The following is a 23,963-nucleotide window of genomic DNA, read 5'->3' as shown; positions in this document are numbered from 1 at the left end:
ACATCTACTTTGTATTGATTTGTGTCAATTTGTTACAAAAAGCTTTTCTCTTTGACATGTTTTGACGATTTTGGAGTAGGAATAAAGTTCACAGATATAATGTATGCTTATTTAGGATTTGAAACTTTGCATGGTGGAGATAAGATATAGAAGAGTTTGCAGTAACACCATAAAGACGATCAGAGCATACTGATCGAAACGTCAAGTTAAACCAACGGTTCTTTTCAGAACCACCTCAACTCATTTAGACATCATTACTGGTGTTACCGCAAACTCTTCTATATATGTATGCTTATTTGTTTTATTAATTTTATTTGCTAATTTTACTTACTTTATTTGCCTCAGAATCATTTATTATTTCTCATATTTGTTTTTCTTAAAGATAGGGCTAGTCTTGTGTCAATTTGTTTTGAAAAAAAAAAGGTTTTTTTCTTTGACAAGTTTTGACGATTTTGGAGTAGGAATACAGTTCACTGATTTAATTACAGATATAATGTGTGCTTACTTGTTTAACTAATTTTATTTGCCTCAGATCCACTCATTATTTTTCGTATTTGTTTTGTTCATATTTGTTCAGAACAGGCTAGTCTTATCTTAGTTTAGAAGTGTGCAGCATCAACCATTTTCATTGATTTGTGTAAATTTGTTCAAATAGCTTTATCTTTTTGACAAGTTTCGACGATTTTGGAGTAGGAATAAAGTTCACTGATTAAACCACATAATACATAGTATGCCAATTTGTTTTACTAATTTCTTTTGCCTCAGATTCAACCCTCCTCAAACCTTAGTAGATTGACTGTGATTGTCCTGGAGCAATGGAAGTGCACTTCATGTGTCACAAAACAGCGTGTGAGTGAGTGACATAATGACAGATGACAACTGGCACGTCATGAAACAAAGACGGATACAAACAGGACAACAAGAGCATATGATGGTACAGAGATGGTTCTGAACACAGGCCTGATGCTTCGTGGAGACTACGGAGGTGATTGCCCCCCTGCCCCCCTGCCCCACTGGTCATTAACTTGGTGCCCTTGAAATGCTCCAGTACAATTTCCTCATAGGGTGGTGCCCTTTACCAACGTGACAAATGAGAAACTGCCTTGGTGCTCTTGCTAATTCAAAAACGAAGCATACAGGCCTGTGAACACCATCATCATCATCAAGACAGCATTTGGTGCAACCTCGTCTTATATTTGTGCAATCCTAAGGACCTGTGTCCAAGGGACCTTTTCCCGCGAAATAAACAAATTGCACGTAGCACGTGCGTACTAACGCTACTGGTGGGCAAACTGAAGGAGCATTGTGCCTGTTTGTATGGGGGCTGATGGTGGCATGATCTACACTCAGAGTCGCTGTAGTCCTGTGGTTAGACTGAAATCACAAGGTTGTGGGTTCGAATCCCCAAGCTTGTAACCACTGATTTCACAATGACTAGAATAAGTAGTGTCGTTACTGAATGACAATTTCTTAATTTGTGAAATTCATAATCATAGAGGTTAAACCAATGTTTGTACATGTATATGAGAGAGATTGTGGGCGTTTGCCGAGTTCCCTTGATTGGTAAATGTTCAACAAACTTAACTATGCTTAACGCCAAACTCTTTGCCAACCATTAGTGTCTATACGCACGAGCGAATGTAATTAGCATATTTTGCAAAAAAGGCTAATTCCACAGACTTACTATCCTACAGAATGACAACAAAACTACAACCACACTTTGACTGCAACAAGCCACACTCATAGTTAGCAGTTACCTTTCTCTGTAGCACAATGATTTTACGGTCTTTAATCTCCACCATCTCACGGAGTTCACTGACCTCCGAGTAGCGTTTGGTCTTATCCGTACTGAGCGTGCTCAGTAGTTGTTCCTTACGGACGATGGTCATCTCTTTCTCGTCAATTCTGGCACGTAACGCTTCGACCTGACAAGAAACCAAACAACTTTTTAAAGACACTGGACACTAAGCGACACTATTGGTAATTGTTAAAGACCAGTCTTCTCACTTGGTGTATCTCAACATAATATATACATTAAATAACAAACCTGTGAAAATGTAAGCTCTATCGGTCGTCTAAGTTGCGAGATAATGATGAAAGAATAAACACCCTTATCACATGAAGTTGTGTGCTTTCAGATGGTTGATTTCGCCGTCAAATTCTAATTCTGAGGTCTCAGAATCAAATTTGTGGAAAATTACTTCTTTCTCGAAAACTGTTATTTCAGAGGGAGCCGTTTCTCACAACTTTTTATACTATCAACAGCTCTCCATTACTCGCTACCAAGTAAGGTTTTATGCTGATAAAAAATGCTTTGAAATAACCCATGGCACCCACAGAATTTGCAGTGGTGCCCTGTGCTTTTGCTGTGGTGCCCCTTGCAAGGTTCCTGTACAAGTTTACATTTTCCACATAGAGACCCTTACCAGACATGCTAGAAGGAAATTGCTGTGCCCTGTCAATGTGCACATTCGATGTCATTTGTGTGCTATTGGATGAGCACCAAAATTAAAGTTTTGAGCTTTTGCATAAGTATGCTTGGTTTTGGCACTGTCACAAATGTTAACATCATAAGTTAATTCACAGAAGAAGATTTCTAAATCCCAATGTCCATGAAAATGCATTTTTGACTAATATTTGTAACATCCAACACAGAATACAGATTCTGCAATGATAGCAGCAAGCTGGATAGTCAGTATTTACAATGTACATGTATGTAGATAGTGAATGCCTTGTAAGCTTACAATTTTTCTTGAAGGCAAAATTAAATAAATAAATGTTCCCCCACACACAGTGTGGGCAGTTTTTATACACCTTTAAGATTACACAAACAGTGGGCAGATGTTTCTTCATCACTGCTGGGGTAGAAAACAGTGCTTTGATATTTTTTACACTCATTCAAACTATTAACAAAAGGGTGTCAAACTATCAATAATGTAGACATATAAGTATACAAAATAACATACGTGTATGTACTACGCAAATTGCACAATGTGAATGCGTGCAAATTTCTACACATGTACAGCAGATGTTTTCAGATGTGTATTAATATTATGTTTGCATATCGAGACAGTACCCAATGCATTGGCTGTGTACTAAAGTGTTGAGTAGTGAACGGGCCGAGATTTTACTCGTAAACAAGTCTTAGCGTTTCTTTGGACTCGGTGACAATGTGACCGCACGGCATCAATAATGCAATGTAGCACTGGTGAACACACACCGATCCACTCTGCTTCAGTACACGCATGACTTTCAACACATCCTCTCATCCACATTTCTAATAGGACCCTTTTGGGAATGGGAGAAGGGAATTGCTGCAAAAAGGACTTGGCGAAAGGTTACACTTAGCTTTGTGTAGTGCGAGGAGAGATTATGACTATTGCTGTATTAGTGACCGATAATTGTCGTCTACTTAATTACACTGGAGTGAAAAAAGCACCTTTTTGAGAGGCTGAGCATTAAAGCTTACTGTCTCCCATTATCTCAACCATCGGGGTGTTAATGGAATATTCCCAGCTGCATAAAATACACATGAGACCAGGACACAATTCAATAGAGCTCCTTAAGCAGACAATAATCGTTAACAGTTTTCTGCTAAGCGAAATTGAGCAGGATACTAGTCACAGACTATGCGACATGGCATTTTGTCTGGTAACATTATACATAAGAGATGTTAAAGTTTTGCATCGGGATAAAAAATATTAATTTTGGTTTTTACCCATACACCGTTGTGTGTTAGCACTGTATACTCAGTACTTTCCCGAGTCCTGTGAAAAAATATCACAGGCATGTTACTCGGGAGGGATTCGAACCCACGACCCTTGCAATTCTAGAGCAGTGTCTTACCAACTAGATTCATAGGACTCTGGAAAGTACTAAGTATACAGTGCTAACACACAACGGTGTATGGGTAAAAACCAAAATTAACAACATTATAGATGTATTTGTAATAAAGGCACTGGACACTGTAATTACATTACTCAAAATAATTGTTAGCATAAATAGAGAAGCTTTTGACAGTATAAAACATTGTAAGAAATGAAGTAAACACAGTTTTTGATAAAGAAATAATTTATTACTCAAATATTTAAAAACTTCAGGCCTGAAGTATTTTTAAGTGAAAGCACACTAACTTGTGCAACAAGGGTGTTTTTCCTCATTATTTTCTTGCAACTTCAATGACCAATTGAGTCTCAATTTTTCACAGGTTTGTATTATGTGCTTGTGTTGAGATACACCAAGTGAGAATACTGGTCTTTAACAATTACCAAAGGTGTCCAGTGCTATTAAAGCAGTTTTTGAGTAGGATTGAAGACTTTTATTGTGTATCAGTGTATGGTGTAGATCAATATAGCTGTAAATCTTCCGGGTAAATGCACATGATGCATTAATCTCTTCAAGGTATAGGAGTGTTGGGACTGAAAGGAGCGAGTCGGCTTTCAACATATCCACTAGTATGATCTAATGAACACCACAACACTAAGGATGTGTAGGGCAAATGATTCACATTAAAAGCAGTGTGTAAAAAGTTGTGGTAAATTTGGAGAAGCATGTCCAGGGTTCTGCCCAGGATTTATTTAGTGGTGACTCCCTGAAAACCATTGCAAGATGGACATCGACCTTTTCGCAAATACTGGGGCGCGCGTGTAAAGCTTGAATTTAGGTGCACTGTGGTCTAGCTGGTGATCAAATTTGATCCATATCTATCCCACAATGCACCTCATTCAACAGTCTGCACTTGCGCAACGGTATTTGCGAAAAAGTCTATGGTAGACCATGTAAACAGACTCAAATCAAAGAAGTGCGCAAAACTATTAGCTTTGGATAGCCTATCATTTTTACTTGTAAACACCCAATTCTACATTTCATTGAAAGCAAAATTGCAAAGTGTAATTTAGAAATTTTGAAAATGTGTGGTGGTTGAAAACAGAGGAAATTCTTCCAGTGGTGGTTGGGGAAACCTTAGTGTCTATGCAGGTTTTCCAGCACCGGCCACTGTGGACAGAACCCTGCATGTCTGGATTGAACACCATGAAAGAGTAGAATTCCAAATGACACTTAAAGGATTTGGGTACTTTTTGTAACACAAAACACAATGTCACACAGATTGACATTAAACTTACGACGTTTGAAGATAATGATAGTAGAAAGCGTACCTTAAAATATTAGTTGTTGAGGTGCTGTAGTATTTGAGAAATGAGTAAAACAATGTCATGAAATATTACGTTTTTACATGCTAAAATAATTTTTGTGTTATGATCACTGAGACGAAAATTATTTTTATGACATTGTTTTCTCAAAAACTACAGCACCTCAGCAAGTAATATTTTCAAGGAAGCTTTCTACCATCATTATCTTCAAACTGTGTAAGTTTAGCGAAATCTGTGGACATTGTGTTTTTTGCCCTACAAAATGTGCCTAGACCCTTCAACATCTGCTCTTGCGTCCACCATTTTGTGAGTAAAAATGTCAAAATGTTTACAAACATTGTTCATAAAAGAAATAAAACATTTTAAAAAAAATATATATATATTCAGAGAAGCTGTTACTCTATGCTAGTTTAGTCTTGAACTCAAGGCACACAGGTCATACTCACATCAGCCTGTAGTATGCTGGAGTGTTGCTCCTTGGCTGCCAGTGACTCCTTGAGGAGACTAACATGGGCTTGGTAGTCTTGCTGCTGGTGGGTTAGGGATTCTATCTTGGTCTGTAATGCTTGGACTTCTGAGGATTTCTTGTTCAGTTCCAATTTTAATTGATCGACCTGTAGGGTGAAAACTCAGTATGTTTAAAATAATTTGAAATGGGAGACTCTGAAAAGCTAGAAAACTTTCTGTGACCAGCATAACCAGGGCCTGATTTCATAGAACTGTAAAGCAGAAAATGCTGCATGACAAATTTCTTTGCTACATGTAAGCGAAACTTGAGTTGGGCACCAGTCAATGTAAACTTGATTTAATTTTGGCGGGCTAAAATCAGGACTGGCCTCAGGAATGTGGTCCAGTGTTAATTCTGAGCCCTATTCTAGGGTTAAAGGGGTGGTTCTTGAAAAAAAAATGAAGCCTAAGTCAAGAACTGGTACAAATTCTGTGAGTCTCAAGGTTATAAAAGAGAATTCAAAAACATCAAAGACTCAAAATTAATCACTTTTTTATAATTTTGGTCCATGTCTTGATGAAACAAGGTAGTTCTTTCAGTCCCAAGATTGTGTCAAAACTATTTATGTATCTACATGTATTCCAAAAGCGCCATAATCGTGTACATGCGTCCCATCACAAGAGGGCATTATCACTCAAGAAATGTTATTGACCGAGAAATTGACTTTATTGACTCAAGAAATATTAATGACCGAATATGATGTACCGAGGCAACACAAATCAGCAAGATCCCCTATTTTTGTGAGAAAGACTTTTAATAATTTTTCATACATAAATATAAACTAATCGAAAATAGCCGGGCATTTTAGGTTCAAAACGTCCCAAAAAGTGGGCACTGAAAAATGAGTTAACAGGGATACAGATGTCACAACTTGGCAGTTCATTCAGTTGGTAAATTTAATGTTGACCACACTATGTACAGTGTACATGAACATTATTTCTGTGCATTTACATGTATGTGCAATGTAAGTACAGTTCATATCAGGTTACATCATGCACCACTTACTGTGCATGTGCTTGACATACATAATGTAAAATAATGCAGTTATTTATAGAATTCTTTACAAAGCCATTGGACTATATGAATACGATCAACACACATTTCCTTTACATTTGGCCATTTGCAAATCCCTCTCTTTCCCCGCCAAAATGTTACAAAATTTTGCAAGTGCTCATGAACATGATCTGTATTGGGAAATTCCAAACTAATGCGCTGGACGATAACTGCGTAGGAGGTACATGTACATGTAGGAGAGGGGGGGGCAGGATCCATGTACAGTGTATGATGGGTAGCACTATGACCCACTGGGTAATGATAGAGTACATACATTGTATGTAGTACAGGCAGGAATTATCACAGTACACACATGCCATTATCCGATGGGGTGATGAGCCTAATGGAGTGGGGGGGGTGGGGGGGGGATGCAGGATCCATGTATGTTGGGTATCACTATGATCCACTGGGTAATGATAGAGTAGTACAGGCAGGAATGATCACAGTACATACATGCCAACATCCACTGGGGTCGTGAGGCTAATGGGATGGGGGGGGGGTGGGGGGTGAGGGGGGATGCAGGATCCATGTATGTTGGGTAACACTATGATCCACTGAGTAATGTGAGTAGTACAGGCAGGAATGATCACAGTGCGTACATGCCAACATCCACTGGGGTCGTGAGGCTAATGGGATGGGGGGATGGGGGGTGAGGGGGGGGGGATGCAAGATCCATGTATGTTGGGTATCACTATGATCCACTGGGTAATGATAGAGTAGTACAGGCAGGAATGATCACAGTACACACATGCCATTATCCGATGGGGTTATGAGCCTAATGGGGTGGGGGGAGGGGGGGACGCATGATCCATGTATGTTGGGTATCACTATGATCCACTGGGTAATGATAGAGTAGTACAGGCAGGAATCATCACAGTGCGTACATGCCAACATCCACTGGGGTCGTGAGGCTAATGGGATGGGGGGGGGGTGGGGGGTGAGGGGGGATGCAGGATCCATGTATGTTGGGTAACACTATGATCCACTGAGTAATGTGAGTAGTACAGGCAGGAATGATCACAGTGCGTACATGCCAACATCCACTGGGGTCGTGAGGCTAATGGGATGGGGGGGGGGTGGGGGGTGAGGGGGGATGCAGGATCCATGTATGTTGGGTAACACTATGATCCACTGAGTAATGTGAGTAGTACAGGCAGGAATGATCACAGTGCGTACATGCCAACATCCACTGGGGTCGTGAGGCTAATGGGATGGGGGGATGGGGGGTGAGGGGGGGGGGATGCAAGATCCATGTATGTTGGGTATCACTATGATCCACTGGGTAATGATAGAGTAGTACAGGCAGGAATCATCACAGTGCATACATGCCAACATCCACTGGGGTCGTGAGGCTATATATACATGTACATAACTGTACACAAAAAAACTAAATTGGATTTGAAAGCTTCTCAAGTGTACGGTAGTACGATATGCATGGATGATGCAGAGCATTACAAATGAATGTGATACGCTTTAGTTTTCAGCAAACATTCACCACCATAAAAACTTCCTTATGTCTTTTTCATTGTTTCTTACTTGATGATACCTGTTAGTGGTGGTCAACCATCGTTGGTTATCAATAAATAAATACAGTGATTTTCACCTGATTCTTGAGTAGTTTGGAATGACTCTTATAATCTTCAATCTCTCTCTGTTGTTCATCCCTCTCCTCTGGGGTCAATGAACCATGAGATCGGATTCTCCTCAATTCATCTTTGTATTCCAAGACCTGGTTCTCCAAGGAAGCAATCTTATCATCCTGTGTGCAAACAAAGAGAAGGAGGGCATATCACTCTGCTGGTTCAGTAGTCAGTTCACCAAATGTTAGGACTAATCCTACATGTATCTCGAGTTAGGACGAGATAGGTTCAATGCGTCCCAACGCCTATGGTTACAGAACTTGCCCAAAACTCGCCCAAGTCCTCTCTGGGTTATCATAAATATCTGACATTGCACTTCGAGGCTCATGAATTACGCCAGAGATCTGCCGTTGAGCCTACATCAATCCCCGTACAGAATCACCTACCACCTTAGCTTAAATTTGTACATTAATTTCACATGGAGGATTGAGTCAAATCCTACGTACTTGTATATTAAAACAACATTATATGCAAGTTATACTGTACGTTTTACTTGCACACTGCATGCAAACATTTATGACCAAAAGTAAGCTTTCCACGTGTTTTGATTGGTCCGAAGTGATGTTTGGCAGCTGCAACCTCATCACCTCGGAGCGATTAAAACACAGATATGGAAAACTTACTGTACCTCACTGCTTGTGGTTGGTGACAGGGAACCAGTCTAGTTCAGGGTCTGGAAGAGGAGACTGGGATGCCACAAGGTTTGGAAAATGCCCTACATGTAGGTATGTTATTTACCGATGCACATTATACAGGAATGGAATTTTATCTTTGAAAGGGCAAGGCAATTTTTGTTTTTTTTGTCAAAGGGCACATCCATTGGAAAATCTTAATGTCAATGGGAAGATTTTGAAGGGGCACCAAGGCCAAGACCAGGAGGCAGTGGCTTCCGTGTAGTAGACCGATCCATTAAGCTCCGCCCCATTGCGGATTGACCAATCACAACCCATTGACCAATCACAACCCATTGACCAATCACAACCCATTGGCAACCGAAAGTCCGACAAAATAAGGTCCGACATGCGTGCACGTATGCTTGGCACGCCAGGCAGAGTTGTGCAGAATGGCATTGGAGAGGCTCACAAGTTCTTGCTCACACGTGCGCCGTGGACGGAGCCTAATGGATCGGTCTAGTCCAAGCCTGTTATATCAACAGCACATTGATGAATTAAACAAACAAAAAAAAGCATACAACCACCACCTCTTAGTCATCCCCGATTCATTACCTCAAGGATCGTTAAATGTACCTTGGTTCGTGCAGTTTCACATAGGGATTTCACAAGGTTCTTTTGCACTGACTCTTCAGATTGCAACACACTGTCCGCTAACTGCTGTTCGAACCAGCCAGCCTGGGCAGCATATTTTTGACGCTCCTGGTTTATCCCATGTGTGGTACGGAAACAGCAAAAGCACGGCACAACAAAGCAGATAGTACAATAAGCAAAAAAACAACGAGATACAACATGCAAATGAAAAGGTTAACATTGTTAGTAATGAGATACTGTCATTTATTGCAGTACATTGTTAGACATGTTAGGATACAAAAAAACAGTACATTGTTAGTACACAGAAAACATAAGGGAAAACATTTTAAAAACTCATTAAAAGATTACTCAATCCTGCGTGATGGTGAAACTCACAACTTAGGCACCGATACCCTAATCATCCAGGGCTCAATCTCATTCAGCACTAAGATTCGTCTTAAAATGAGTTGTCAATACATGTGTTTACCATAGTGGATACCACACTTTACTTAGCAATTAAGATTGATCCCCATTCTTGGCTTTTTGTATAATAAGTCTCAGGTTTATAGAAAAAACCATGAAGCCTGATGAAAGAGAACGTCATTACTACGCCCAAGTGTGTTTTAAATTCACGATTGCCATTGTTTAAAATGTTCTCTAATAACACACAAGATTTTCAGATTGTCTCATTGACTATGGAGGAGCACACAAAGTGCAACCCATACCCCAGAGTTGCCAAGAGATGTAACTTGCAATTGGGGAGACTTTGTATAATTATTTACAATCAGGGAAATGTTTTAAATCACATTCAACATAACAGGGCAAAAAGTTTCCATAATCAGGAAACCAGACTAACGATAGACCGTATTGAATATGACGTCACCTACATTTACAAGATGGCGTCTGCGAGCGGTGCGTGTGGGTGTGCGTGCTTGTGCCGTAGAAATCAAACCAGGAACGCTGCGTGCTGCGTGTTTCTTTGATGTACGCATGTAGACGCGCATTCGGATTGACCTACAAGATGGCGACTTTCTTGGCAGAAAAGAGGTTATTCAATGCGGTCTATAGACTGGTTTCTTTTCAGGGAACTTTCCGCAGAATCAAGAAGAGTAAAAGGCAATTTTTTGCAAAAATTGTGTTAAATTAAATTAAAAATTGTGTTAAATTAGCTTTTGTTATCGCTGCAGTGTGACTTGGCCTTGCATAAAGCTAGGACCCACCGCCAAGTCACACAGGCCCAGAACATGAGAACGAAAACGAGAACAATAAAAATACATGCCCTCGATTGGTTGAATGAGTGTGTGCGCATTCTGCGTGGAGCATGTCAACCAATAGAATGTGTTCTATTTGCGTTTTTGTTATCGCTGCAGTGTGACTTGGCCTTGCGACTGTTAAAACACGTTAACTGAGTCTGGCAACTTACATCAGCCAGTCTACCCCTCTCCCGATTCCTCTGATCAAGCATTGTCTCAAGTTGTAGAATCCGTGACTCCGCCTCCACGACCTTTGACCTCAGCCGGTCCGCCTCCTCCCGCTCCACCTCCAGGTGCTTCGTCGATAACCCTTTGCTCTGGAGCATTTCTAACAGTTTCTTAATGCTCTCGTCTCGGGCAGCGAGCGTCTGCTTCTGCGTCTCGATGCGAATCTCCATTTCCTCCAGCGTTTTACGCAGGAGGAAGACCTCCTTGGAGAGGCGGTCGCGCTCTGAGCGCAGTGCGTCCACCTCGTGGTGGGGGTGTGCTCCAGACACGGCATGCGTTGAAAGCGAGGCCTGGAGCTGGGCATTGAATTCTCGCTGTTGTTGGAGTTCTTCGTGTAGTTGCTTGACATCCTGGCAATAGTTCTGTGCATTTAAGGATGAACAAGAAAAAAACAACCACTGTAAGGTCAAACATGTCAGCTCAAAGTACATCAGTATCACTCTATCCGACACTCTGTCTAATGAATTTACACAAATAAAGCTTAGATCCAATACAAACAAACATCTTAATTCAAACCCCAATCAACACTCTGCGAACATTTTCAATTCGAGTGTGTACTTTTTCATTTTGGATAATTGGGTCTTGATCCTTGCTATTCGTGTACAGGTCTGTGGGGCAATGGCCTCTGTTGCCCCGGTCTTGGCATTGGTGCCCCTACAAAAGTTTCATAACTAGGCTTAAGATGTTCCAATGGAAGTGCCCTTTGTAAAATGAAAACCAACGTGCCCTCTAAAATTCCAAGCCTTTGTCAACATAAAAAAATAAGTGTATTATCAGAACAGAGTCTTTTGTGGCGGCTGGCCAGCTTCAATCGCTAGTTGGCCGGGGGAGAAGCATTTGGACAGCATGCTTTCACCTTTAGGGATGTACACTAATTGTATAACAAGGGGTAAATAGCTGTTTCACCAGCCCGTGCTAGTGGGCATGTTTGGATGTTGCGTCAAACCATGAACTACGAGAACCTCGGCAACCCCCCCCCCCCCCGAGCTGAGAAAAAACACTGAGCAAAGTTTTTAAAACAGCTTATGAAATTAAGAACTACAAAAATTAGCATATTGACGCCTCATTAAAAGTAAACAGAATACTCAGGATCTCGCGAGTATTAAAACTTTTGCAACCAAGTTTTGATCCCAACCAAACATGCCATATTGAGTTTTACATGTCCGCGATTATCTTTCTTCAACGAATTGAGTTTTTTCGTAGTGGTATGGCTACATCACATGTATACAAAGTATATCATTTTGTTGGGAGAGTAAAATAATTTATAAAATGGTTCAAATTTCAGGCATGATACTTCACGGTGGCAACAAAGGTGATTGCCTTCAGCCCCATGGCCATTGCCTTGGTGCCCTTGAAATGCTCCAAAGTAGAAATTTACAATTTCCTCATAGGGCACTGCCCTTTACTAATGAGAAAATGCCTTGGCACCCTTGCCCTTTCTTTCAAAAACGAAGCATACAGGCCTGAAATTTTGTCCGGGTGTTTGCACACCTTCTATCAGAATAGTTTATAGCGGCAGGTAACATGCAGATTTAATTATTGACCTCTGTGCACATTAAAGTGCCCTGGCTCGAGGTCAAAATAAGATTCCTTTCAGTAAAACCATGCATTAAAGGCCTGATACTTCATGGAGGCAACCAAAGAAAGGTGATTGCCCTCTGCCTTGGTGCCCTTGAAACGCAACAGTCAAATTTTAAATTTCCTCATTAATAATGATAATATTAACAATAGTAATAAATGCGCCTTTTCCAAAGGATACAAAGTGCCAAGTATTTTTACTGCAAAGTGAGTGGGACGAAGATTTTGAAATTATGAGACCTAATCCTTAGCACAACATGTAATGGTTTACATGGTGCTACGGCGCATACAGCAGCTACAGCCAGGAACACCAGGGCGCACCCCTTCTTTTTTCGATAAGTGCATGCACTTGGTTCTTTTACATGCGTTACACAACGAAGGAAGAAGCAATGGTTAAGTGTCTTGCTTTTAAAGGACACTTGAGTGTCATGGCTGGAGATTCAAACACACACTCTGCATTACCATGGAGAAAATGCCTTGGCGCCCTTGCCCTTTCAAAAACGAATCACAAAGGCCTGCATATGTTGTTGTGCATTTCCCATCATTCTGATAATCAGAGACTTTGAGTAGCAAACCAAAGCGTTAATATTCCAAAGTTCCTCTTCCTATTGACTAGAGGCTCAATGTGTTGCAATGGAGGATAGTGCCCTCCTTAAGGTACACTGCACTCCAAGTAGGCTACACAGTGTACACACAGACTGACCCTCGGTGACTGCATGCATTTTACAAGGAGATTTGAAGGTGCACCCTACACATGTTTATGTAGGGGGCTTTGAAACATTTAAAACTCTTTAAGACACTATTGGCAATTGTCAAAGACCAGTCTTCTCACTTGGTGTATCTCAACAATTGCATAAAATAACAAACCTGTGAAAATTTGAGCTTGATGGGTCGTCTGAGTTGCGAGATAACTATGAAGGAAAAAAACACCCTTGTCCCACGAAGTTGTGTGCTTTCAGATGCTAGATTTCGAGACCTCAAATTCTAAACTTGAGGTCTCAAATTCAAATTCGTGGAAATTACTTATTTCTTGAAAACTACGCCACTTCAAAGGGAACCGTTTCTCACAAGGTTTTATACTATCAACCTCTCCCCATTACTCGTTACCAAGTGAGGTTTTATGCTGATAGATATTTTGAGTAACTACCAATTGTGTCCACTGCCTTTAAAGTAAAAGCAATATTTTTGGAGAAACTATTGATTAAATTTCTACATTATTTATTGTTATTTAATTGTGTTTCTTCAAGTTCTATACCTTTTTAGTAAACTAACGTGCAGTTCGGCTGATGCCGCGATGTGTAATTAATAAACCAATAATTCAAAGAATGAATGATTGAATTTTTACAAATTGTTTCCTTCACATGTTATGTACTATAGGAAATGTCATAATTAATGTAAAATGTGAAGTGAACCCAAAACAGCACTGTGAGAAGAATAATTTGTTAAAATTTGCAACGTTGTTGATCACTACGTGTAATGAATACAAACAATAGCACAAAATGTTCACATTCAGTCCTTTTTTAATTAGTATGCTGTTATTTTTTTCAAGCAATACAGTCCAAACCATAGATAAAAAAAATTAAAAATAAATAAAAGCCAAACAAAATTTCTGGTCTGTCTATGAACATTTTAGTCAGCCCCAAATTGATAATTTGGTAAATTTATCAATGCAAGTACGTAGTATATATTGTGATTATACATGTACTGCTGACATGCACTGAACACAGAGTCACTTGTCAATGTCACAAAGTACGTGTACTAATGATGTTAGTTACATGGGGGTGCTAATCAATATTACAGCATAATTAGGGCTGCCACTTTTTATTTTTAAAGGGGGGTTTATTATATTATATATGCTAAAAAAGAACAAACGATTGTAAAAAATAATCAAATTATCACTAAAAGCTGCTTGGTCTACTCTTTTTGATGACTGTTTTGCTGCCAGGTAAGAGTCTGAAACTCTGACATCAATCAAAAGACTTGTGAAAATCAGATCTATCTAATGTATCAGACGTAAAGCGTACATGTACAATGTGAACATCAGCCACCAACTAGCAGTGGCTGTGGGGAATGGTTTCTGTGCTTATCCCCTCCATGAACCTGCATATTGCAAAATAAGTACAGCAATGTCAAATACATGTACATGATCATGATCAGGAAACAACTTTGCATAATATCGCAAGGCAATTTGCGATGCATTGTGGATGTTTTGTTTACATGCAAACATACCCTAAATAAAAGTACAGCATGTATACATGTACATGACAGCCAACACTGTACACATGTACATGAACGTGATGCTGACCAGTGTACACTGTAATGTGTACTGCACTACAGCCATGTGTACAGGACATTACACCTAGAGCAAAGTCCCTGCCTGCTCTATGACATACGTACATGCAAGCTGTAATACATGTACGTCTTGCCCGGTCTGTTGGTCTGTTTTAAGAGCATGCAGTACAAGTACATTGTACACACATGTACATTACATAGACATCTTGCTCAGTCTCTTTTAAGACATGCAATCTTGCTCAGTCTGTATTGAGAGCGTTCAGTCATGCATTCACTTTATGCATGACCTGTTTATGTTTTATGTGGATTCGATGAAGTAAAATATACCTCAAAGTGCTCTTTAATGCAGTTGGGGAGGTAGAGCTTTCTGCTCAAAGCTCTACAGCCAGCCAACTTAGACAAGCCTATGGACTGTAAAGTGACCCTGTTCATGGAGGTAGACCTCCATGCCCTGTTTCAGCCCCAGGAGTAGATGGCAACAGCCCCTGGACAATGCTGGACAAAAATAGTTGGTTGTAGCCCACACCTACATGCAAGTGGCCTTCAGGCCTTGTGTGTCTGGCGACTAGCAAAAACAAAAAAGTTCTCTCTTCCAGGATTCAGGTTCGAATCCTGGACTGGCCGCCGTGATGTGTAACGTTTAAGCAAGTGCAATTGCTCCGTCCATAGGATAAACTGGTTAATGCTGAAAGACATGAACACGCCCAGGGGCCAATTTCATAGAGCTGCTTAAGCAAAAAATTTGCTTAAGCAAAAAATTTGCTTAAGCACGAAAATAGCTCGCATATTTTACACATTTTACACTGGCCAAAATTTCCTGCCATATACATGGCTTATGACTAGTATTAAGCTGTTGTTTACTTAGCATTACATTTGAGTGGAGTCTTGGCCGGTAATCTGGTTTTACTAAGCAATGAATTTTTTGCTTAAGCAAAATTTTTTGCTTAAGCACCTCTATGAAATTGGGCCCAGGCCTGTATGCTTTGTTTTGCCGGGCAAGGGTACCACAACATTTTCTCCTTGGAGGGCACCCTTTGCACCAAGTGTCATTTGTAGAGTTAACAGTGACTTGCAGGCTGTGTTGCCATGGAAAGGTCATTGCGGCTCTTGAGTACAAATGTACCTCTTGAATTCAAACAAAAAAACTCTTAAAAATTGTGTCAATTGTTTTTTTAAATGAACTATGCATTAAATTATAACTACCATGTAATGTCCCACCCATTCATGCCAGTCATTAGTTTGATAGAAATCAGGATGGTCCACCCCCAAACATTGGTAACTGTCAATAGACCAATATTTTCACTTAGCATGCTTGGTGTATCCCAACATACATTACATCAAATAACAAACCCATGAACATCAGTTGGTCCCCGATTTTGCAAGGGAATAACAAAAGAAAAAAGACCCTAAATAAATTTCTCTGTATGTTTTCAGATGCATAATAAAAGGCATCAGCTGAATTCGTTCATTTTTTGAGTGAGAAGTTTTTACTACCTCTTTCTCAAAAACTAAGTTACTTCACAGGGAGCCATTTCTCACAACATGCACAATGTCTTATACTATCAACAGCTCTCCATTGCTTGTTGCCAAGTAAGTGTTAATGCTAAAATTTATTTTGAATAATTATAATAATAATAATTTGGGGGGGGGGCTAATCATCCTTACTCGCAGCTAAGAGCTGAATTGCGAAGGACGCGGCTACAACGTGTTTGAGAAGCAGGCATGCAAGGGCCAGCCACAACAACCCATTGTGACCACGGAGCAAAGCCACGATCGAAAGTGTTTGATTTTTCCCGTGGGAGGAAAACCGGATAGTCTGGAAAACCCTTGTAGCACAGCAGAGAACCAACGCACAACTCAACTCACATGGCCCTGGCCGGGAATCGAACCGGGGTCACCTTGGTGAGAGGTGAGCGCTTTACGCACAAGCCAACCATGCCACCCTAGATTGTGTCCAGTGCTTTTAAAGGCAGTGGACACTATTGGTAGTTACTCAAAATAATTATTAGCGTAAAACCTTTTTTGGTGGCGAGTAATGGGGAGAGGTTGATGGTATAAAACATTGTGAGAAACGGCTCCCTCTGAAGTGCCATAGTTTTCGAGAATGAAGTAATTTTCCACATTTTGATTTCGAGACCTCAGATTTAGAACTTGAGGTCTCGAAATCAACCATCTAAACACACACAAAATCGTGTAAGGGTGTTTATTTTCTTTCATTATTATCTCGCAAGTTCGATGACCGATTGAGCGAATTTTCACAGGTTTGTTATTTTATACATATATGTTGAGATACACGAACTGTGAAGACTAGTGTTTGATAACTACCAATAGTGTCCACTGCCTTTAAGCCCCAAATACAATACTACCCAGTGTTAATGTGACCTCGGAGTAGAGGTCATGGTACAATGATACCAGCTTTATCAACCTGCTTCCTCACACCATGATGGAGCATGGCCAGATGACATAAACCTCATCATTCCATAGCACTCGGATCTTGTTTAACACAATGCCAAGCATGAAGGAGCCAGCTTATTAAAGATACAATCATGTGTCTGGGGTAATTTACAATGGGAGGGTCACTTATTAAAGATCTTTTAAAGGGACACGTTGCATTTCATAACGAACAGTTACAAACACTTTTTTATTGTTTTCTTGATCACAACAATCAAGACAAGCAAATAAATAAACCTTTGTGAAAGTTCACCACTGAAGCTTGTCTATTTGAACACCCCATACAGAGCAGCAAGACCAAGGTGAAGTGGGAGCTAAAATGTAGCAAATGAGCGCAAGTTCGATATTTTCCACAGGATGTCTTTTTTTTATCAAGATGGCCACAATCACAAGCGAATATTCTCAATGAGGTTTATGTTGTCAAGGAAGAAAGAGGAGGTTGTTTTACCGTTTTAAAAGAATAATATTGAAACAGAGAGAGTGTGACACAGTGACCGTAAATTGACAATTCTGAAATTTTTGCCAATTTATTTTGCACTTGGGTTTTAGAATGACACAAAATAAACATTTCGAATTAATGATTATCAAAGCATGTAGCGATTCCGCTGGCTGTGCAGCTAAGATACCAGTTTTAAATCGAACGATAAACAAATTAGAGTTAGACACCCTAAAAGACAAAGGTTCTGTGACAAGGAGTATTTCTGCGCCGTGTGATCCAACTGCCTTTAAACTAATCTTTTTTATCCTCTTCTGTTCGTCCTTTTATTTGCGCTTGCACAGTTGGATGTGTAATGAAATATAGGAATGAAATTTGCTGAAAGACACTGGACACTATTGGTAATTATCAAAGACCTGTGTTCTCACTTGGTGTATCCCATCATAACCATAAAATAACAAGCCTGTGAAAATTTGGGCTTGATTGGTCATCGAAGTTGCGAGAAAATGATGAAAGAAAAAACACCCTAAAATTTGTGTGCTTTCAGATAGGAATAAAAGGCTTGTACTGTAGCTAGAAGTCTTTTAATATTTAAGTGAGAAATTACCTCTTTATCAAAAACTACATTACTTCAGAGCTGAGGGAATTGACAATATTTAGTACTATCAATTTCTCCAATGCTTGTTACTAAGTCAGTTTTTAGGTTAATATTTGTTTTGAGTAATTACCAAACGTGTACCTTCCCTTTAATGATAACTTGTCTTAATTGTTAATGGGGTCCCTGAGTACAGTGGAGTCTAATATTTGATTAGGATTTGAATGTAACTGTCAATATTGATCCTTGGCTATGAATAACAATACCAGTTAGTTGGGTACCAGTAAACTGAACCGATTCCCGCACTTCTCCTTGTCAGTTATAAGTGATTTGGGTACTTTATGTACATGTGTAGGTCACAAAACACAATGTCCACAAATTTTGTTATCTTCAAGTACGCGCTAATCCTCCAATCAGATTGGCAGCATGGAGTGGTGATAAAAACCTATATTGCACAGCTAATATCACTACCTGCGTCTTGTGTTTTCTTTGTCACGTGCCAAGTTTGCTTGAAGATAAATACACGTTATCACACGCCCGCTAGTGGAAATACAGAAAATATAGTGCAGCCTCGTTGGATATGGGACGCAGAATATCCAATTTGGCCTTCGGCCTCGTAATGGGATGCAGAAATGCATTATTTTTCCGTATTCCACTCCCGCTTGTGTGATAACTCACAATGTCCACACAGCATTTTGAAGAAAATGATAGTAAAAAGCTTCCCTTCAAAACATTACTTGCTGAGGTGCTAGTTTTTGAGAAATGAGTAAAACAAGTCACAAAAATAATTCTTGTCACAGTGAGACAAAAATTATTTCAGCATGTAAATATTACTGGTAAATACATTTTACACGCTAAAACTGAGACAATTTTTTTTTTTATGTCATTGTTTTACTTATTCCTCAAAAACTACGGCCCCTCAGCAAGTTATATTTTAAGGAAAGCTTTCTACTATCATTATCTTCAAACTGTGTAAGTTTAAAGGAACACATTGCCTTGGATCGGTCGAGTTGGTCTTTGAAAAGCGTTTGTAACCGTTTTTTATAAAATGCATATGGGTAGAAAGATGTTGCAAAAGTAGAATACATTGATCCACACAAACATGCCTCGAAATTGCGTGGTTTTCCTTTTACCTCGTCGACTAACACGTCGGCCATTTATGGGGGTCAAAATTTTGACTCCCATAAATGGCCGACCGTGTTAGTTCGCACAGTAGAAGGAAAACCACGCAATTTCGAGGCAAACTTGTGTGGATCATTGTATTCTACTTTTGAAACATCTTTCCAACCATATGCATTTTATAAAAAACGGTTACAAACGCTTTTGTTTTGACCAACTCGTCCGATCCAAGGCAACGTGTTCCTTTAAAGTATCTGTTGACATTGTGTTAATGTGTACAAAAAGTACCCAAACCATTTAGGGCAAATCTTACTAACTTTATGAGTCGACTGTCTGGCCTGAACAAGTGCATCTTTTTGGACAATGCCGGTTAAAAACAATGCATACAATTAAAATGTCTGCAAGGCAAAGCTTACAAAAAACTACTTTGTGGCATAGAAATGTGTGCTTTCAGATGCATGAGAACTTGGCATTCCATGCCTGATGCCTTTCTCAGACTCAAAAGTTGGGGTGAAAATGACCCTTTTTCTTGAAAACTATTACATACATGTACTTCAACAGCTCTTTGTATAGTGTTCTTTATAAATTAAAGAACTATTAAAGGAACACGTTGCCTTGGATCGGACGAGTTGGTCAAAACAAAAGCGTTTATAACCGTATTTTATAAAATGCATATGGTTGGAAAGATGTTTTAAAAGTAGAATACAATGATCCACACAAGTTTGCCTCGAAATTGCGTGGTTTTCCTTCTACTGTGCGAACTAACATGGTCGGCCATTTATGGGAGTCAAAATTTTGACCCCCATAAATGGCCGACGTGTTAGTCGACAAGGTAAAAGGAAAACCACGCAATTTTGAGGCATGTTTGTGTGGATCATTGTATTCTACTTTTACAACATCTTTCTACCCATATGCATTTTTTAAAAAACGGTTACAAACGCTTTTCAAAGACCAACTCGACCGATCCAAGGCAACGTGTTCCTTTAATTTTGGTTTTACCCATAAACACTGATGTGTGCTAGTACTGTATATCAGTAAATCACCTCGGCATATTACACGGTGCGATTCGAACCCAAGACCCTTGCAATTCTAGAGCAGTGTCTTACCAATTACTAGACCACCGCGATTGCCGGTGGTTGTGTGTAAAACTAGAAATATTATATGTTGTCCTCGATAAAAAATTTAATCTAAATATTAAGTTTTTATAGTCATTAACTTGTGGAGTAACATACAAGTCCATTAAGCTCCGCCCCATTGCATATTGACCAATCACAACCCATTGCACAACCAAAAGTCCAACACCATGAAGTCCGACATGCGTTCGCGGCAGAGTTGTGCAGCATGTCTTTGGAGAGGCTCACGTGTTCCCGTCACACGTGCGCTGTGGGCGGAGCCTAATGGATCAGTGTAATACCCCAGCCTTTAAGACCATGAAAATAGCCACAATTATTAAGAACACCACAAGAAAGAAAACAAGGCCTAGACAATGCAATAATCACCAAATTACCTGGTTTTCCTCCATGGATGTGCGGAATTGATCCTTCAGTACTTGCATCCTTGTAGCCTCCTCTTTCCTCGCTGCTCTCTCTTTCTTCAACTCCGGACTCCAGAATGTCTTAATACTGTTCATACTGGAGGCTAACTTAGTCTCCTTAGCCTCAAGTTCTTGCTTGAGAGAGGCATTCTCAAGCTGGTATTCCCTTAGTTGGGTGTGTACATCAAGGAGCATCGCCTCTCGGGGTGGGCGCATATCCTCTGGGTGGTGGTGCGTGGAATTGGAGTTATTGGATGCGAGATGTTCCCCCTGGGACTCAGCACCGTCCGACCCTGTGAGTGGGGAGCCCTGGAATCCCTGACTTGATCCAAGACTACTGGAACGGCTGAGGAAAATTCAAATCAAAGAATGATACTAAATCCTTGATTCAAGACTACTGGAATGGCTGGGGAAAATACATATCAAAGAATGATATCAAATCCTTGATTCAAGACTACTGGAATGGCGGACGAAAATACAAACCAAAGAATGATAGCAAATCCTTGATTCAAGACTACTGGAATGACTGAGGAAAGTACAAATCACAGAATGATATAGACACAAAACTGTACATTGTAATCTGGGGCCAATTTTGTAGCGCTGCTGAATGATTACCAAACTTTTGGTGCTAACTATAGCACAACAATTTGCTTTTAAAAGCGTAAGCGTGTTTCATAAGTTATCAAGAACATTAGGTGCCCAGCTTCCATGTTCACTATGAATTTAGTATTGTTACCATTAATTCATTTACATACATTTAGCACCAGAAAGTACCTTTTTGTGTGCTTTCAGTTTAGCGCAGATAACTTAGTATACGGAAAAGAAACTCGCTCAGTTAACACAAACACGGCCTTTAACACTTCGACGACCAATTGAGCTCAAATTTTCACAGGTTTGTTATCTTATGAAATATGTTGAGATACACGAAGTGAGAAGACTGTCTTTGACAGTCAATAGTGTCCAGTGTCTTTAACTTTGACATCTTTCTGTTAATGGAAGTTGTAGGTCAATCTTGCAGCCATTCATGGACACAATGGGCATTTTTGTAAAAGCCACTTGTGGCCGCTATTGTCTCCAGGTCTGAAGGGTTTTAAGCAGTGCTATGAAGTTGAGCAATGCAGATTGACTGCTGAGTTATAAATGCACACTCTTCATTCATTATGACCAAATGTTTGATAGTGTCAAGGCCGAGCAGTGACCTATTACGTGTAGTCGGCACCAGAGTGTGGGTGCGAATCAGAGTCTTGCGTCCTTAAAACCAGAGACACTTAAAATACCAAAATACATGGCCTCTTTTGAATGGATAGACCTTGTCGCAAATACTCTGTTCACACACGTTAGGTGTGGAATGAGGTGCATGCTGGTCTAGCTAGCGACAGACCGAAAGGCACCTCGAACAACAGTACTTGCACAATAGGTGATACTTAGTACATATGCACAATAGGCCTGGAATGAGATGCATGCTGGTCTTGCTAGCGATCACATTTGATCACTAGATAGACCAGCATGCACCTCATACAACAAAAAGCGCTTGCACAGTAATTGTATTTGCATAAAGTTCTATGAAGGGTCCCATAGTACCTAATAAGAGGAGGCCTGGGACTCTCCACAATACTGCTAACTGGTAAAGTAGGGTGTGCAAATAGTACTATTATTTTTTAGGAGTAGGCTTATTTTATTATAGCCCGCCTAAGAAGTTGCGAGTCCCTACCTTCACTTCATATTAAGTTTTGCAATAGAGAGGTCCAAGCTGCCTGGTACCCCCCCCAAAATGGATAACTTTCCGCATGGCGCCACCACTTTTTCACAATTTTTTTTTTACAAAAAGGGATATCTCATTTGAGAGGTACTACTACTAACTAGATTAGGCATTACTACTATTATTTCATATCGAATTAAAAAGTGGTGGCGCCATGCGGAAACTTTTCCACAAGAATACTGGTAAATTCAATTCATTTTCATAATCACATGAACTTGTCTCATTCTACAAAGTATTTTCATTACAAAAAATACAGTTTTAATTAGCACTGTTGTTATTTCCTTCCTCCGTGGATGTACACATCATTTCTAAACCAAACCATGGAGGTAGAAAATACATGAACAGACCACACATGCCAACACGATGAGTCGTTCGACCCACACTGCATGCACCATACTGTACCTTGGAGTCGGCGAATTCCGAGGTGACAGCGAGTTGGACTTGCCACTCGCCCCGCTTGACACCGGGGAAGCTCTCCCCTGCACTGGGCTACCAATCCCCTCTCCAATGTACATTGGTCCGGCATTATAGGCAGCATTTAACGACTGAACAGTCTCCATTGGTAGTGAAGTCATGGAAGAGCTCACGTCCGGGCGAGAGGAACGCATACGAGCTGAACGCGACGGCGAACGTGTCCCCGATGTGGCCGATCCCGACGCTGAGCTACTGCGGCTTGAACTCCCGGTGGCTTCCCCACGATCACCCGTTCCACCGTGGTCGTGCGGTAACGGTGATTGTCGCGGGCTGTACATTGTTTTTTGCCCAGTGTTGACACCAAAAGGGGTCGGTGTTTTCTACTTTACGGTTGGCTGGTCACCTCCATGGTCATACATGGCCTCAGCTGTGGTGTTGACACGCCGTTACAGAGAGAAAACAACAAAAAGCTTCCCTAATCCTGGCTTGTGTCCTCCGCCGCCTGCATAACACATCATAGCAGCAGCACGCGCAATGAATGAATTGCATTCTCTAATAATAATCCAATATGGCCGGCCCGTGTGCTCATTTTTTTCTTCTCCAATGTGATGGTGCGACCTCATCGCTTATCGATATGCAAAACAAAAAAATTATTATAATAAAAACCTATCTCCTTAGACTTGGTGGGTGGGCGTCAAGTGCCGCTACA

At 40.3% G+C, this 23,963-nt stretch overlaps 1 protein-coding gene across 4 annotated transcripts in view; it reads right to left on the bottom strand.

Annotated features, from left to right (window-relative positions):
* LOC139954298 (ERC protein 2-like) overlaps positions 1–23,772 on the bottom strand; it is a 100,582-nt gene extending 76,810 nt beyond the window's left edge. For 3 of the 4 annotated variants that reach the window (XM_071954031.1, XM_071954034.1, XM_071954032.1), the window contains exons 1-7: positions 23,243–23,772; positions 21,055–21,427; positions 11,019–11,438; positions 9,599–9,724; positions 8,315–8,470; positions 5,597–5,764; positions 1,758–1,925 (exon numbers count right to left, since the gene is read on the bottom strand). In XM_071954031.1, coding sequence (XP_071810132.1) covers positions 1,758–1,925; positions 5,597–5,764; positions 8,315–8,470; positions 9,599–9,724; positions 11,019–11,438; positions 21,055–21,427; positions 23,243–23,592 — 1,761 coding nt within the window. In that variant the 5' untranslated portion in view covers positions 23,593–23,772. The remainder of the gene's footprint in view (positions 1–1,757; positions 1,926–5,596; positions 5,765–8,314; positions 8,471–9,598; positions 9,725–11,018; positions 11,439–21,054; positions 21,428–23,242) is intronic. The other variant, XM_071954033.1, reaches the window with a different exon arrangement.
* Positions 23,773–23,963: the final 191 nt, after the last annotated feature.

The sequence above is a fragment of the Asterias amurensis genome, chromosome 2 (assembly GCF_032118995.1).
Source record: "Asterias amurensis chromosome 2, ASM3211899v1".
Classification (NCBI taxonomy): domain Eukaryota; kingdom Metazoa; phylum Echinodermata; class Asteroidea; order Forcipulatida; family Asteriidae; genus Asterias; species Asterias amurensis.
The sequence above is the reverse complement of the archived record's forward strand: the minus strand, read 5'-3'. Positions and strand labels throughout refer to the sequence as shown.